The sequence below is a fragment of the Oncorhynchus mykiss genome, chromosome 21, assembly GCF_013265735.2.
Source record: "Oncorhynchus mykiss isolate Arlee chromosome 21, USDA_OmykA_1.1, whole genome shotgun sequence".
Classification (NCBI taxonomy): domain Eukaryota; kingdom Metazoa; phylum Chordata; class Actinopteri; order Salmoniformes; family Salmonidae; genus Oncorhynchus; species Oncorhynchus mykiss.
Genome location: NC_048585.1, coordinates 17,207,727 through 17,223,118, shown reverse-complemented (window position 1 = coordinate 17,223,118; position 15,392 = coordinate 17,207,727). Strand labels below are relative to the sequence as shown.

Below are 15,392 nucleotides of genomic sequence, written 5' to 3'. Positions count from 1 at the left end.
ATACTGTCCAAGACCCATGTTGTTCTAGTGCCCACGGAACAACGGTCTAACAACCAAAATGTTTCACGTGACTTGTTGAGCCTAAATTATCATTATTAAAGGATCATCATAAAATATATTTCAGAGTGCTTCATTACGTGTAATGTATATGTTAAAAAATAATGTACAAATGTAACTGATGTCTCAATCTATTCACCACCAGTTCTGAGCAGCGAGTGTTAACCCACGGATGGTTGTTGGTTAGTGGCTGGAAGAGGGAACATAGGAAAGGTGTTTAATTGTCCCTGGTGTTAGCCACTCTTTGTTGGAAGTGAGAAACCAAGGGAAGTTGTTTGGTTGTTCCTGGTCTTAGCTACTCTTTGTTGGAAGGGAGAAACCCAGGGAAGGTGTCTGGTTGTTCGTGATCTCAGCTACTCTTTGTTGGAAGGGAGAAACCCAGGGAAGGTCTCTGGTTGTCCCTGGTATTAGCTACTCTTCTTTGGAAGGGAGAAACCCAGGTAAGGCGTCTGATTTTCCCTGGTATTAGCTCTACTCTTTGTTGGAAGGGAGAAACCCAAGGAAGGTGTTTGGTTGTCCCTGGTCTTAGCTACTCTTTGTTGGAAGGGAGAAACCCAAGGAAGGTGTTTGGTTGTCCCTGGTCTTAGCTACTCACACAGTGGGTTGTTGGGAGTCTTCCTGTCGATGTACTCGTTGAAGTCCATCAGGAACTCTGTGTTGTTTTTAGACGGCTTCAGATCCTTACAGTACTCCCTATGGGATAAAAAAAAAACTAACTCAAATCCTATACATGTATATGTACAGGTAACTGCCAAAATAAAGGAAACACCAACATAAAGTGTCTTAATAGGATGTTGGGCCACCACAGGCCAGAACAACTTCAATGTGCCTTGTCATAGATTCTACAAGTGTCTGGAACTCTATTGGAGGGATGCGACACCATTCTTCCACAAGAAATTCCATCATTTGGTGTTTTGTTGATGGTGGAAAAAGCTGTCTCAGGCACCGCTCTAGAATCTCCCATAAGTGTTCAATTAGGTTGAGATCTGGTGACTGAGACAGCAAGGGCATATGGTTTACATGCTCAACAAACAATTGAGTGACCACTCGTACCCTGTGGATGGGGGCATTGTCATCCTATGGGAGCATAGCCATGGTAGCCAAAATAATGGCCTGCCCAGCATTTTTTATACATGACCCTAAGCATGATGGGATGTTAATTAACTCAGGAACCACACCTGTTTGGAAGAACTTGCTTTCAATATACTTTGTTATCCCTCATTTACTCAGGCGTTTCCTTTATTTTATCAGTTACCTGTATGTAAAACCTTTCTACAAATAACAGTCAATCTTCTTACCTTGGTGCAATGAGAGTGTATCCATACTCCTCAAACTTGTCTTCCTGCAGGCTTTCAGAGACTGTAGAAGAGCAGAAAGCTGTGAGTCCTACAAACATCTCTCTGTGCTATTCATATACACAGACCTTGGAACCGGAAGAAGTGTATCACACCTAACTCATGTCAAGTTAACATGATGACCATTGATTGATACAGATGCTGATGAGATTCATGGCTGATGGATCAAATGACTTCTGTCAGAGACTGTAGACTGTCAACTGATGGGCCATGGTGATTCAGACATCATGAAGACAATCCCCAGTCCTAGACGGTCCACAGTTTGTATAGACACATGACTCCATGTCTGATAGAGAGATACAGCTTTGATGAATGTAAGTTAAGTGTTGTCTGTCAACTCCTCATTTTAAAGCATGGTGGGGGTATACATTCCTCTGTCCATCGTCACAGGGTGACCGTACCACCCCCTCCACCCAAGGAGCTTGGCTCATAGAAGTTTGTATCTTAAAGGTGGTAAATACTATGGTAAAGACTAGGTTTGGTAGCATAGAAGACAATGCAGGAAATATGCTCTATGTAAAGGGTTTATACTTAGTTGACTGTGACTAGAACTAGGTCTAGAAAAATCTACGGACAGCAGTGTACAGCAGAGAAAAATAAAGTATGAGACAATCTCTAATGAACAGATGTAAATCAGGTTGTGTGGACGACATGGAACCTTGGCGTGGGAATGACTTCCGTATGCATGCTGGGAAAAACAGCAGACAGACACGACTCTTCGAACAGGAGGAGAGAGACAAGAGGAGAAAAAATACTTGCCCTCGTCCCCTGGAGTGGACAAAATCCCCGCAGAGAGAGTATGTGAAAGATAGATGCATCCCCATGGGTGAATGAGGGAAGGAAGGAGGGAAGGAAAGTAGAAAAAACAGGGTAAAACCACAAGGGTCAAAGGTCAACAATATATTTTATTCACAGAGCGAGGCCTTGAATAAAAATATTGCACTCCCATCAAAAGGTTTCTTCTCAAAATGCAAATGTTGACAGATCAAGCTACAAGGAGCACGCAACGAGAGGCCTTCAATGTGGTTTAAAATGAGCATTCTAGCGATAACATTGCATTGCTTTCAATGCATTGATTTCAATGACCATTATCATCATATTGTCTGTACTGTAATACAGTGGTAATGATGAATCCATGGGGTTATTAGTGTTGAGTAATGTATTCATATGACAATGCCATGGAAAGGAATAGAAGAGACATTCATCATGGAACATAATCCTGTTGTATTGCTTGGATATTACCTTGATATTGTTTAAAATATGGGGCTTATTATTATTATATTGTGGTGCGGTATTCGTCATGACCTCATGGGCTAGACTTCAGACTAGTACGTGAGGTCTTTGGTAGTAATTGTTAGAAAATAATGATGTCCATGTGTAGATTCTTGGTACATCGTCAATACTTCAATTACATGAAGTCTAATTTAAAAGACATTAATGACAGCCCAATGTTTATTTTGTCACTTTTTTTGAAATCATAGATTGCCTCCACCTACAGTGTCTTTAAGAAAGTGAATGAATGTATACAAACACGAAAGACACACACAGATACACAGATTTTCAATGAACCAGAGACATGTTTTAGGGAACCCCACTGAAAGATGTGGATACCATGCTGAAAGCAAACGTTCCATGGCAATCACATACACTTTAGAATGTAAACATGCAACCTAGACTGATATTCAATTGTACAGTATTTGTACAATTAGGGGTGAAAGTTGAAAGGTTGGAGAGTTTAGTTACATGGCTGGGCAAGCCGATACCATTACAATACAGTCAAACCAGGAAGTGAATTGAAATCGAATCAGAGTCATTATTGTCAATAAGGATTTTTAGATTCTTGAATAGGAATTTCAAATCACTTCTGGTTCTGGCTGAATTTAAATGGAGCCTACCCCAACCAAATGTTTTGGATAAAACAACAATGGCCACTCTCTAGACTGTTAGTGTGTTATGTGACTCAGCGACCACATGAGACACACTCACACACAGGGGATACTGGTGCACACAAAAGGAGAGAGAGAGACAAAGAGAGAGACACAGAGAGACAGAGGGAGAGGGAGAGGGAGAGAGAGAGAGAGAGAGAGAGAGAGAGAGAGAGAGGGAGAGAGAGAGAGAGAGAGGTGATGCTCTGTGGGGATGAGGTGGTTTCTGTCTTTCATTAAGACTATTTTACGAGCCTGTAAACCTCTGAATGATTAAAAAAGAGAAACTAAAAAAGGGAGAAACTGTCCAGTCATGTTTTGGGCGAACACTCATCGCTTTCTCTTTTATGGGTTCACCTTAAAATAATGCAAACATCCTCCCCTCTGTCCTTCCTGCTAGCTAGACTCTGGAAGGTTAGTGCCAAAGCCACATCTGAGTGCCATTGGGGCAGGTGGGATAAACAACATGCATACAGAGGCTCGTGAAAATACACACTCATACACACACTCACTATGGGGCAGCAGCATCGCATGCAAGGCTCTCCTTGTGTGTGGTCAGACTAGGGACTGAATCAGTGTGATCAAACACTATCTAAATCAGTTATAAGACCTATATCTAAATGACTCAGATTCTTGTATGTCACGACATCATTACACTACTATGGACCTCTTTACACTACACTACTTTGACAACACATTCTAGGTCCAGGAGAGATACTGTAGTGTAAAGAGACAGATCTAGATTTTCTCTTTAGAAGATGTCTCCCATACTACCTCCAGAGGAAGTGAGGGAGACAGCTACACCACATACCTCCCTCCCACACCACATGTCCCTGCAAGAATGACTTTCATTACCCTAATACCAGTAGATGGCATTTTGTTTGCCTATATACTACGGTATTTACGGTATGCTAATAGTTGCACTTACACAGGAAGCAGGAATGTGGCTTTGGCAACACCACATCAAGGTTAGTGTAAACAGAAAAGTTGCAAATCTAGTGTTGAAGAGAGATGGTGTGCCTAGAGGAATGGTGTTGTATTGGTAAGGAGATGGAACACAATTATGTTGGTTGCAGGAACTTCTTCACTAAGATAAAACAGAGCATTATGGGTACTGTAGTACAGGGAAGGTGTGAGGTAAGATACAGGAGGAGAATACTTGCCCAATTCCACTGAGGGGGTTCCAACACACGGAGAAGACAGGGGTGAGAAGGTCAGCAGGTGAGGACAGGAAGGAGGGAAGGAGGAGCGGGAAAGAGAAGGGGACAGGAACGAAGCAAACAGGGGTACACAATATTTTATTCCTCTGAGTGTTGAATAAGAACATTGCAGCTTGAACAGGATGTATGAGAAATGGGTTTCCCGTTTTACTGCAGAAAACAGATGATCAACCGTCCCAATCAGCTAAGGGACTGACTGGTAGGAAAGTAAGACAGATTGTGTGTCTGTGTGTGTGTGTGTGTGCTTGGGGGACCGAACAGACCCACAGGAGGTACCCAGACAAACTGAACTTCCCAGGAAGACCTGTGTGTATATGTGCATGTATGTGTGTGTATGTGTATCCCAGTGGTAAGGGACAGTAGAGTGTGGAGAGGGGAATAAAACAGACCCACAGGAGATACCCAGACTACAAAGACAGAAACACAGACCTTCCTATGGAAGACCCATCATCCTAACCCAATGACTGACTAACAACACACAATGATTTGACTAATGGGAATCTCGCAGCTTGAAGGGGACATGAGAGGGGAGTTTGAACACATGTGGAAATAAGTGTAGTGTGTGAGAGAGAGCGAATGAGAGAGGGAGTGTGTTTGTGTGTGCTCACAGTGAGGCTTCCCTTAACCCCTATGTGGTATACATTTAAATGTCATTGCCATCTTACAAATGTGTTTTGTCATTCTGTCTATATGCAAAGGAAATGTTTACTGCGTATAAGATCATGCCTTGAAATAGGTCAGGAGAATGCTACTTACATTTGGCCTGGGTGATGGTGTCTCCGATAGTAGTGTGGATGTAATGCAGGCTGTACACTGGAAGGACCAAGGCTAGACTGGGAGCACGCACGCACGCACGCACACACACACACACACACACACGCACACGCACACACACACACACAGAATAATAGGCACACACGAATAGGTGCACACGCACAGAGATGAATAGGTGCACACACACACACACATGCACACTACATTTTCATATTTTGCACAGTTCTAACAAAGAACAAATTTGCAAGAATCACAGATCATCTCCACATAAACTTGATCCACACATCAAAACAAAAAATTTTCAAAAACTTGTCACCTCTGGAGCTAAAACTTTCACACAGACATATTCTGCTGAGCTTTGTAACTTATTTTTTATAAGTACATTTATCATATGTACAGTTCACTCCTCGCAACTTTGTAAAAGTCATCGTTCCCCATTCAAATACAATATTTCTTATTTTGCTCCAGATATCTGCATGCTCCAGTTTAGTGCACACATTTAGGACAGTCTCAAGAGGGTTTTGACTAGGTGGTACACACACATTTAGGACAGTCTCAAAAGGGTTTGGACTAGGTGGTACACACACATTTAGGACTGCCTCAAAAGGGTTTGGACTAGGTGGTACACACACATTTAGGACAGTCTCAAGAGGGTTTTGACTAGGTGGTACACACACATTTAGGACAGTCTCAAAATAGTTTTGACTAGGTGGTACACACACATTTAGGACTGTCTCAAGAGGGTTTGACTAGGTGGTACACAGCTACAACCAGAAGTTACTTTGTTTGTAGCAGGTTAGGAGAACTTACGCAGCAGGTTAGGAGAATTCACTTAACAGGTTAGGAGAATTGGGGTAAGGTTAGGATTAGTTAAAACGCTCTCCTAACTTGCTACGAAATGTCAACTCCGGGCGTATCTGTACTCCGCCTAGTCACAACCATAGAGATAGATAGAGGACTCATCTTTGTATCTGTGCCATTATTGCGCCTGTTCCAGCATGGGCAGCGTCATTGAGGCAATCTCCATTTTGAAGTAGTACATTTTCTTCTTCACAATTGGCTGATTCCTCCTGATGACCCGGTTGGACATGACTCCAACAGGGTCACCAGGAGGGATCAGCCAATGAATTTAGATCTGAGATTTGCACAACTAACCCAAGATAGACCACAGACTGTCATTTCCAATGGGAGCAAATTCATTATAGTGGGCAGAACAAGCAAGGAGGTGGACAGAGACAAGCACGAGTTAGCGAGATCCTATTGGCGTGTTCTAGCATATTTCCCGTAGGGAACGCCTACTCTGAAGTGTACATGTGCAATAGCTCAATTCGCCCTTACACCCCTTCTAAACAACAAAACATTTTGAAACTTTGGCAAAGGGTAAAGTCTACAAAACATAATCCACTCTGTAAAATATTCTAGTCTTGGGGACAGAAAACCGCTAATTTCGATGAGAAATTAGCAGAATGTCGGGCCAAAATCCATCCAGCTCCATCTTCTCCCACTGCCTGCCACTGGGCTTCCTCTCATCACCATTTTTGGTGGCGAGTGGAAATGCCACCAGGAAGCTTCAAATTTACACTTCCGGTGAAACATCTGGCTCATTGTTCTATTTGCATTAAAATGTTGGAAGCCCTGAATGGTGGTACCTGTGCTAAAACTGCCTTTTGGCCACTAGAAGCCCCTATTATTCTCTATGGCCACGACCTTTCAAGCGGTTGCATTGATCAGGTGTCAGTGCACTACTCGTAGTCATAAGAGATGAAAACAGTGACTCCTATTGTTCTTCTAGATAGGGCCCGGAGTGTTTACGGAACCTAGTTATATGCCTTGACCAGGTAAAACTCCAGACTCTTGACCCAGGAGAGTTTTCTTGGTCAAGTCACGTGGTCAGAATAAAAACTCAAGGCCCTAAAAATGAATAGTGTACATGGTATACTCAGGTAGGGGTACAAATACAGTACATGTAGCTGTTACCTGTAATCTGTACCCTTTACAGGGGCATATGTGTACGATCTTTCGCTTCGGTCTATGTACCGCTGTGGAGCAGAACACACATTTGTCATCAAAGGGACAGCTCACCCCGAAATAGTCTAAAAATGTGTTTTTTGGTTTTCCATCATGTTTTAGTTTACCTCATCCTGGGACTTCACTAGTGTGTGTACGGTGCGGTGGCCGGTTTCTCCATGAATCATGTTTGTTCTTATCTGAGGACAAAAAACACTTAGCTCTTAGGAGCAAGTTCAACCCACAACAGGATAGAATGTGGACACAAAGGTGGAAGCATTAAAGAAGACCGTCAGTGGCCTCCATCTTACCTCTACTTTAATCTCATCCTCCAGCTCAGCGTCCAGGAAGTCCAGAGTTACAGGCTCCTGAAATTTAGGATTCTAGAGTGCGAGAGACAGAGAGCGAGAGAGAAAGTGCGAGAGAGAAAGTGCGAAACAGAGTAAGAGAGAGTGAGAGAGAGAGAGAGAGAGAGAGAGAGAGAGAGAGAGAGAGAGAGAGAGAGAGAGAGAGACAGAGAGCGAGAGAGAAAGTGTGAGAGAAAGTCAGAGAGAGAAAGTGCGAAACAGAGTAAGAGAGAGTGAGAGAGAGAGAGAGAGAGAGAGAGACAGAGAGTGCACGCATGCGCGCGTGAGAGATTTAATACAACATTTACTGTTTTATAGATTGAATCAACCCAGGAAAGAGGCGTTAGTAATGCAAAAGACAACAGACCTGTGAAAAAACCTGTCTATTTGAAATATTATGGGTATTTTGCTTACTGCAAATTAGTCATGCAAAAATTACCCTATGTCCAGATTAAAATGATTTCCAGTCAGGATTTGTCTCAATCTTTGTCTGTGAACCCTTCCTCATGAGCCTAGACAGATACAGCACCAAAACTCCAAAACAAACTTTATGAAATAGGAGTTGAGATATTAACAGGAGCTAAACCAAACCATTTAATACAGATAAGGTACAAACACAAACATACAAAGATAAGCTATGTGCCAACCTTTCCTCTACCTACATGTACATATTACCTCAACTAACCTGTGCCACCGCACATTGACTCTGTACCGGTACCCCCTGTAGACAGCCTCGCTACTGTTATTTTATTGTTGCTCTTTAATTATTTGTTATTTTTCTATTTTGTTATTTAATTTTTAATTTTTTTTTACTTCAGTTTATTTTAGTATATACTTTCTTAACACTTATTTTTCTTAAAACTGCATTGTTGGTTAAAACCTCTCTAGGCTAGGGGGCGGTATTTTCACATCCGGATGAAAAGCATGCCTAAAGTAAACTGCTTGCTACTCAGGCCCAGAAGCTAAGATATGCATATTATTAGTAGATTTGGATAGAAAACACTTGGAAGTTTCGAAAACTGTTTGAATGATGTCTGTGAGTATAACAGAACTTATTTGGCAGGCAAAACTCTGAGGACAAACCATCCAGGATTTTTTGTTGTTGTTGAGGTCATGCTCTTTTCAATGGGTTTTCTATGGGGATCTTGTTTTCTAAATCACTTGCTTGCAATTCCTATCGCTTCCACTGGATGTCAACAGTCTTTAGAAATTGTATAGTACCTCACTCAGACGGACCCCTAGTGCTTCACACACACAGTAGTATATCACTCAGAGGGACCCCTAGTGCTTCACACACAGGCATTCACACACACAGGCACTCACAAATTGGTTGATGTTTTTCCTTTGAGTAATGAAGAAGTAACCCTGTTCAGAACGAGGGTCGAGTGAAGTGTGTTGTTGTTTGCTAGAGTCGTGTGACATGAAAGCACGCTCCACTTTGTTTTCGTCTGGTATTGAACGCAGTTCATCCCGTCTTAAATTTGAGTGATTATTTACGTAAAAAAATACCTAAAGTTGTATTAGGAAAGTTGTTTGAAATGTTTGGACAAAGATTACAGGTAACTTGTGAGATATTTTGTAGTCATGTTGCGTGAGTTGGAACCGGTGTTTTTCTGGATCAAATGCGCCAAATAAATGGACATTTTGGAGATATAATCACGGAATTAATCGAACAAAAGGACCATTTGTCATGTTTATGGGACATATTGGAGTGCCAACAGAAGAAGCTCGTCAAAGGTAAGGCATGAATTATATCTTTATTTCTGAGTTTTGTGTCGCGCCTGGCGGGTTGAATTATGATTGTCTGTGTTTGTTTGACGGGGTGCTATCCTCAGATAATCGCATGGTTTGCTTTCGCCGTAAAGCCTTTTTGAAATCTGACACGTTGGCTGGATTAACAACAAGTGTAACTTTAATTTGGTGTATTGCATGTGTGATTTCATGAAAGTTTAATATTTCTAGTAATTTAATTTGAATTTGGTGCTCTGCCATTTCACCGGATGTTGTCAAATCGATCCTGTTAAAGGGATTTGATCCCTAAGAAGTTTTAAGGGCTTGTAAGTAAGCATTTCACTGTAAGGTCTGGCTCATGTTGTATTTGGCGCAGGTACCTTATTATTATCTATCCTGATGCCTAGTCACTTTACCCTGGCTTCATGTACATATCTAACTCAAATACCTCATACCTCTGCACATTGATCTGGTACTGTTACTCCCTGTATTTAGCTCCACATTGATCTGGTACTGGTACTCCCTGTATATAGCTCCACATTGATCTGGTACTGGTACTCCCTGTATATAGCTCTACATTGATCTGGTACTGGTACTCCCTGTATATAGCTCCACATTGATCTGGTACTGGTACTCCCTGTATATAGCTCCACATTGGTCTGGTACTGGTACTCCCTGTTTATAGCTCTACATTGATCTGGTACTGGTACATATAGGGTGGCAGGTAGCCTAGTGGTAAGAGCATTGGGCCAGTAACCGAAAGGTTGCTAGATTGAATCCCTGAGCTGACAAGTTAAAAATGGGTTGTTCTGCCCCTGAACAAGGCAGTTAACCCATTGTAAATAAGATTTTTTTCTTAAAGTGACTTGGATTCAATTGAAAGATTGTTGGGAAAACCACAAGTTTTCACCTTCAAATATCAAATAAAATTGTATTCATCACGTGATGAAAACAACTTGTGTAGACTTTACAGTGAAATGCTTGCTAACGAAGCTTTCTCAACAATGCAGAGTTTAAAAAATATATATATATAAAATGGTAACTAACACGAGGAATAAAACAAAATACACAAGAATGGAGCTATATACAGGCAGTACCAGATCAATGTGGAGCTATATATATATATATATATTTAATTTGACCTTTATAAGTCAGTTAATATCACCAAACCACAGCATTTATCTGAAGTCTTTACCCATACTTGTGTATTTACTTAATGCACAGTAATGATGTTTTGATACAAGAACACCAGTGACATATTTCCTCAGGGCAGTTTACGGGAAAGCTGTGAGGCGGACATTACACTAAAGACTGATGTGAAACACATGGCTATGTGGGTGTAAGCTCCATGTTCTCCCTGTGTTTGTTGTGTGGAAATCATGAAGTGTCCCTCGCAAACCTTCTCTACACAAACCCATATGGTGACCTTTTCCGAGATAGCTTTGTTTGGCTAGCTTCCCCTAGTGCTAAGTGTGGCTAGGCTACGCTAGGGTAATGTTATGCTAGGCTAACGGTAGGCTAACGCCAGGCTGCTAAATCTCCCATGCCTTGCTAACAGGTATATTGGGGCTTTGCTTAACAAGGTTGTGCAGCATACTGTGATTAAAGGAACAGATGAGTGTTGTAGTTTTGTGTGTGTGTGTGTGTGTGTGTGTGTGTGTGTGTGTGTGTGTGTGTGTGTACTATACCTTTGGGCAGAGGTTGGGATGCAGCAAGACGTAACCGTTGGGGTCAATGGCAAAGTAATAACCATTTGGTCCAAACTACAAGAGATAGAAAGAGACAGGACAGTTAGTGTGTGTGTCGATGGTATTGATGGTGTTCTGGATACTTAACATAGGCTATGTGGGTATGTGTTAGTGTGTGTGTGTAGCACACAGGCGAGTGTGTCTTACTGTAAATCTCGGTGTTAATCTTTTGATGTCGTCCAGAGACACATCGATAGCCATCACTCCCAGGATCAGCTGGTTTTGGGGCCTCTGGGAGAAAAAACAAACAAGGAAAAGTGGTATGAGACCAAAACAAAGCATTATATAGTACCTCACTCAGACGGACCCCTAGTGCTTCACACACACAGTAGTATATCACTCAGAGGGACCCTTAGTGCTTCACACACAGGCATTCACAAAAACAATTTTACTCCGATGACTCAAGTCCCTTGGCGACTTTAAAAAACATTTCCAAAGTAAAGAGCACAGTGGAGATAAAACATGTCCTTTAGAAATCCTTGTTGTTACTGTGACTCATTAACGAGTCATTCTCAGCCTGGCTTTAGTCATTACAGGTCCATCAAACACCATCCATGTATTGATACGTAGGCTATGTGTGCTGTGTTTAAAGGTATGTAGATCTGTTCTTGAGCTGATCTTGTCCACTAATTGTCTATATATTTTGTGTGGATCCCAGCAAGAGTAGCTGAGGCTTTCACAACAACTAATGAGGATCCTACTAAAATACCGAAATACCAAATAGCATGATCTTGACGCAGTTAGCTACTGTTATCAGATGTCGTTGCTTCCTGTGGCACAGAGTGGGCAGGCTTTGAAGAGTGACACTATAAAATGGCTGACAAGTACCTCAACAAGGAGATAGTAGAGGAAGAAAGGACCCACATCGTAATTGACTGCCGAGCAGACAAGGTAAAAATCTGTCGTTCTGCCCCTGAGCAAGGCAGTTAACCCACTGTTCCCAGTCCTGTGGTGTGACCCAGTGTTCAGTTCTGGAGGTGAACCTGGCTGAGAGATCATCAACGCCCTGCTTCTGGGACATACTACTGTGCAAATCAAACACACTTCTGAAAGCTCATTGCGGGAATGCAAGTAAATTAGTAAGTAAGCAAGTAAGCAGTCAGCCAGCCAGTCAGTCAGTCAGTCAGTCAACCAGTCCGTCAACCAGTCAGTCAACCAGCCAGTCAGCCAGCCAGTCAACCAACCAGTCAGTCAACCAGCCAGCCAGTCAACCAGCCAGCCAGCCATCCAGCCAGTCAACCAGCCAGCCAGTCAACCAGCCAGCCATCCAGCCAGTCAGTCAGCGCTGTACCTGTAGTCCCCTCTCTTTGTCAGCTTTGGTGTTGGTCTTGTTGAAGACTGGAAGTGTTCCTGTGATCACCAGACCCAGCTCCTGTCAACCAGATCACATGTATTTTCAGTCCGTCTCCTTTAGAACAGCATGTCAACACCCCTACTGGTCTTATCAGACTGATAACAACAGGTATAATATGCACCAGTTGAAGCTGGTGGGGGGAGCTATAGGAGGATGGGATCATTGTAATGGCTGGAATGGAATCAATGGAACGGAGACAAACATGTGGTTTCAATATGTTTGATGCGTTTAATACCGTTCCATTGAATCCATTCCTACCATTACAATGAGCCCATCCTCCTATAACTCCTCCCACCAGCCTCCTCTGCTATGCATTCTCTATGCACATGTACTGTATACTGGTGTAGGTTGTGTTCATGTACTATAGTCTATAGGTAAGAATAGTACTTGAAATGAAATAGTAGCCTGGTCCCGTATCTGTTTGTGTTGTAAACTCAAGCACAAGCAGATATGAGAACAGGCTAATGTACTAGCCCTGTGGAGCAAGACCACAAGGCAGATTATAGTGAGAGTCCATAATACTAACTTTCCATTGGTGTCAGAGAGGGTAATTAATGACGCAAATACACTTTCCAATACAAACACCAGCTACCTAGTTATAAATACAAATAGCAGAAATAATGGGAAGCTGTGCAGGGTAGTATTTACAGTGTGAATTTGGGGACAACAAGGCTTACACAGGGTGTCAGGCTGTTGACTATGGTAAGTGTAGATACTGTATTATAAACTTGCTATGTGTGTCAGAGTGCAACTAGTGACGCAAACACCCTTTTAATACAAACACCAGCTGTCTAGATCTAAAAGTAGCTCCTATCAAAGTCAAGCGGCGTCCTGACTTAAACAGTGGATAAGGGATGAAAGTGCATCCGATAGAGAAAACGTCACGTTTCCATGTTCAATCATATAACATTGTTTACTATGGAATGAGAAAGAAAGAAAGACTCAAAATGACACGTCTTTGCAGGTAACCAGACACAGGGCCATGTGGTGTGCCGCTTTGCTTGTGTGTGTGTGTGAGAGAACACACAGTGGGCCGCTATTGTGACGTGTGGCTGGAGAAGCATCTGTTTCCAGTAATGAGGTGGACAGCCTCCATCACCACGACAGGGAAGACACCATCTCTCTAGTGCGTCTGGATGGTCTTCATGGTGTTATGTGTGCTTGCTGGAAATGTGCGATGACCTCTGAATCTGTAATCAGATTTCCTTATTGCACTGAGACTGTGTCATGCTGTTGGATTTGACACTATACATCCATCTTGCTATGTCTCCCACTTCACATTATATACTAAACAAAAATATATGTGTGTATGGCGTTGTGTGGGCGAGCGGTTTGCTGATGTCAACGTTGTGTGGGCGAGCGGTTTGCTGATGTCAACGTTGTGTGGGCGAGCGGTTTGCTGATGTCAACGTTGTGTGGGCGAGCGGTTTGCTGATGTCAACGTTGTGTGGGCGAGCGGTTTGCTGATGTCAACGTTGTGTGGGCGAGCGGTTTGCTGATGTCAACATTGTGTGGGCGAGCGGTTTGCTGATGTCAACGTTGTGTGGGCGAGCGGTTTGCTGATGTCAACGTTGTGTGAACAGAGTGCCCCATGGTGGCGGTGGGGTTATAGTATGGGCAGGCATAAACTTCGGACAATGAACACAATTGCATTTTATCGATGGCAATTTGAATGCACAGAGATACCGTGACGAGATCCTGAGGCCCATTGTCGTGCCATTCATTCACACCATCACCTCCTGTTTCAGCATATTAATGCACAGCCCCATATTGCAAAGATCTGTGCACAATTCCTGGAAGCTGAACATTTCCCAGGTCTTCCATGGCCTGCATACTTACCAGACATGTTACCCATTGAGCATGTTTGGGATGCTCTGGATTGATGTGTACGACAGCGTGTTCCTGTTCCCGCCAATATCCAGCAACTTCGCACAACCATTGAAGAGTGGGACAACATTCCACAGGCCACAATTAACAGCCTGATCAACTCTATGTGAAGGAGATGTGTTGCGCACTGCATGACGCAGATGGTGGTCACACCAGATACTGACTCGTTTCTGAACCACGCCCCTACCTTTTTTTAAGGTACAGTATCTGTGACCAACAGACGCATATCTGTATTCCTAGTCATGTGAAATCCATAGATTAGGGCCTAGCAATTTTTTTTTATTGATTGATTTTCTTATATGAACTGTAACTCAGTAAAATCTTTGAACTTGGTGCACGTCGCGTTTATATTTTTGTTCAGTATGAATATTGTTCTGAAGTCAACGTACCACCGTGTGTGCTGGGTTGTTTCTAACTTGGCTCCGCTGCTGTTCAACATAAATCAATAACTGGCTGATTTAAATTACACATATTTTTTGACAACTTGTTTCAGTGCACTGGGTCCTTGCCTTATCTACTGTTGAAGTTCATACAAAACTTGAACTTGATATGAGCTATTTCCAGAACCAGAAAGTGTGTGTTCATGTAAAATATGAACTCAATACGTGATATTTTTAGAACTAGATATCTGGTGTTTGTATTGGAAAATTGTATTTGCGTCACTAGTTGGAATCTCAGACACCCTTAGCAAGTTTATATACAGTATGTGCATTAACCATAGTCAACAGTGTCTTGGCTGATGGTACTGTAGTATTTGGAAGTACATTTTCTTCACTATTAGAAGCATTTGACACCCAAGTTTGTATTAGTTCTACCCTCCAGTGTTGGGGTAAAGTTGTACAAATATGTACAAATATTGAATTCCAATTAAATTCCAAAAGAAGTAAATGTTTTTACATTTCCAATTCAATTCCACTAAAAAAGTACAAATATTCCAATTACATAACTTGAAAAAATGTCATTCAAATTTATTTCAAAGTAAATTCT

At 42.2% G+C, this 15,392-nt stretch overlaps 1 protein-coding gene across 4 annotated transcripts in view; it reads right to left on the bottom strand.

Annotated features, from left to right (window-relative positions):
• Positions 1-15,392, bottom strand: part of LOC110499865 (voltage-dependent calcium channel subunit alpha-2/delta-1) — a 158,324-nt gene that overhangs the window by 24,174 nt on the left and 118,758 nt on the right. For 2 of the 4 annotated variants that reach the window (XM_036957129.1, XM_036957130.1), the window contains exons 16-26: positions 12,456-12,536; positions 11,312-11,395; positions 11,105-11,179; positions 7,650-7,721; positions 7,467-7,538; positions 7,309-7,370; positions 5,314-5,390; positions 4,501-4,509; positions 2,172-2,180; positions 1,356-1,416; positions 653-750 (exon numbers count right to left, since the gene is read on the bottom strand). In XM_036957129.1, coding sequence (XP_036813024.1) covers positions 653-750; positions 1,356-1,416; positions 2,172-2,180; positions 4,501-4,509; positions 5,314-5,390; positions 7,309-7,370; positions 7,467-7,538; positions 7,650-7,721; positions 11,105-11,179; positions 11,312-11,395; positions 12,456-12,536 — 700 coding nt within the window. The remainder of the gene's footprint in view (positions 1-652; positions 751-1,355; positions 1,417-2,171; positions 2,181-4,500; positions 4,510-5,313; positions 5,391-7,308; positions 7,371-7,466; positions 7,539-7,649; positions 7,722-11,104; positions 11,180-11,311; positions 11,396-12,455; positions 12,537-15,392) is intronic. The other 2 variants (XM_036957131.1, XM_036957132.1) reach the window with 2 other exon arrangements.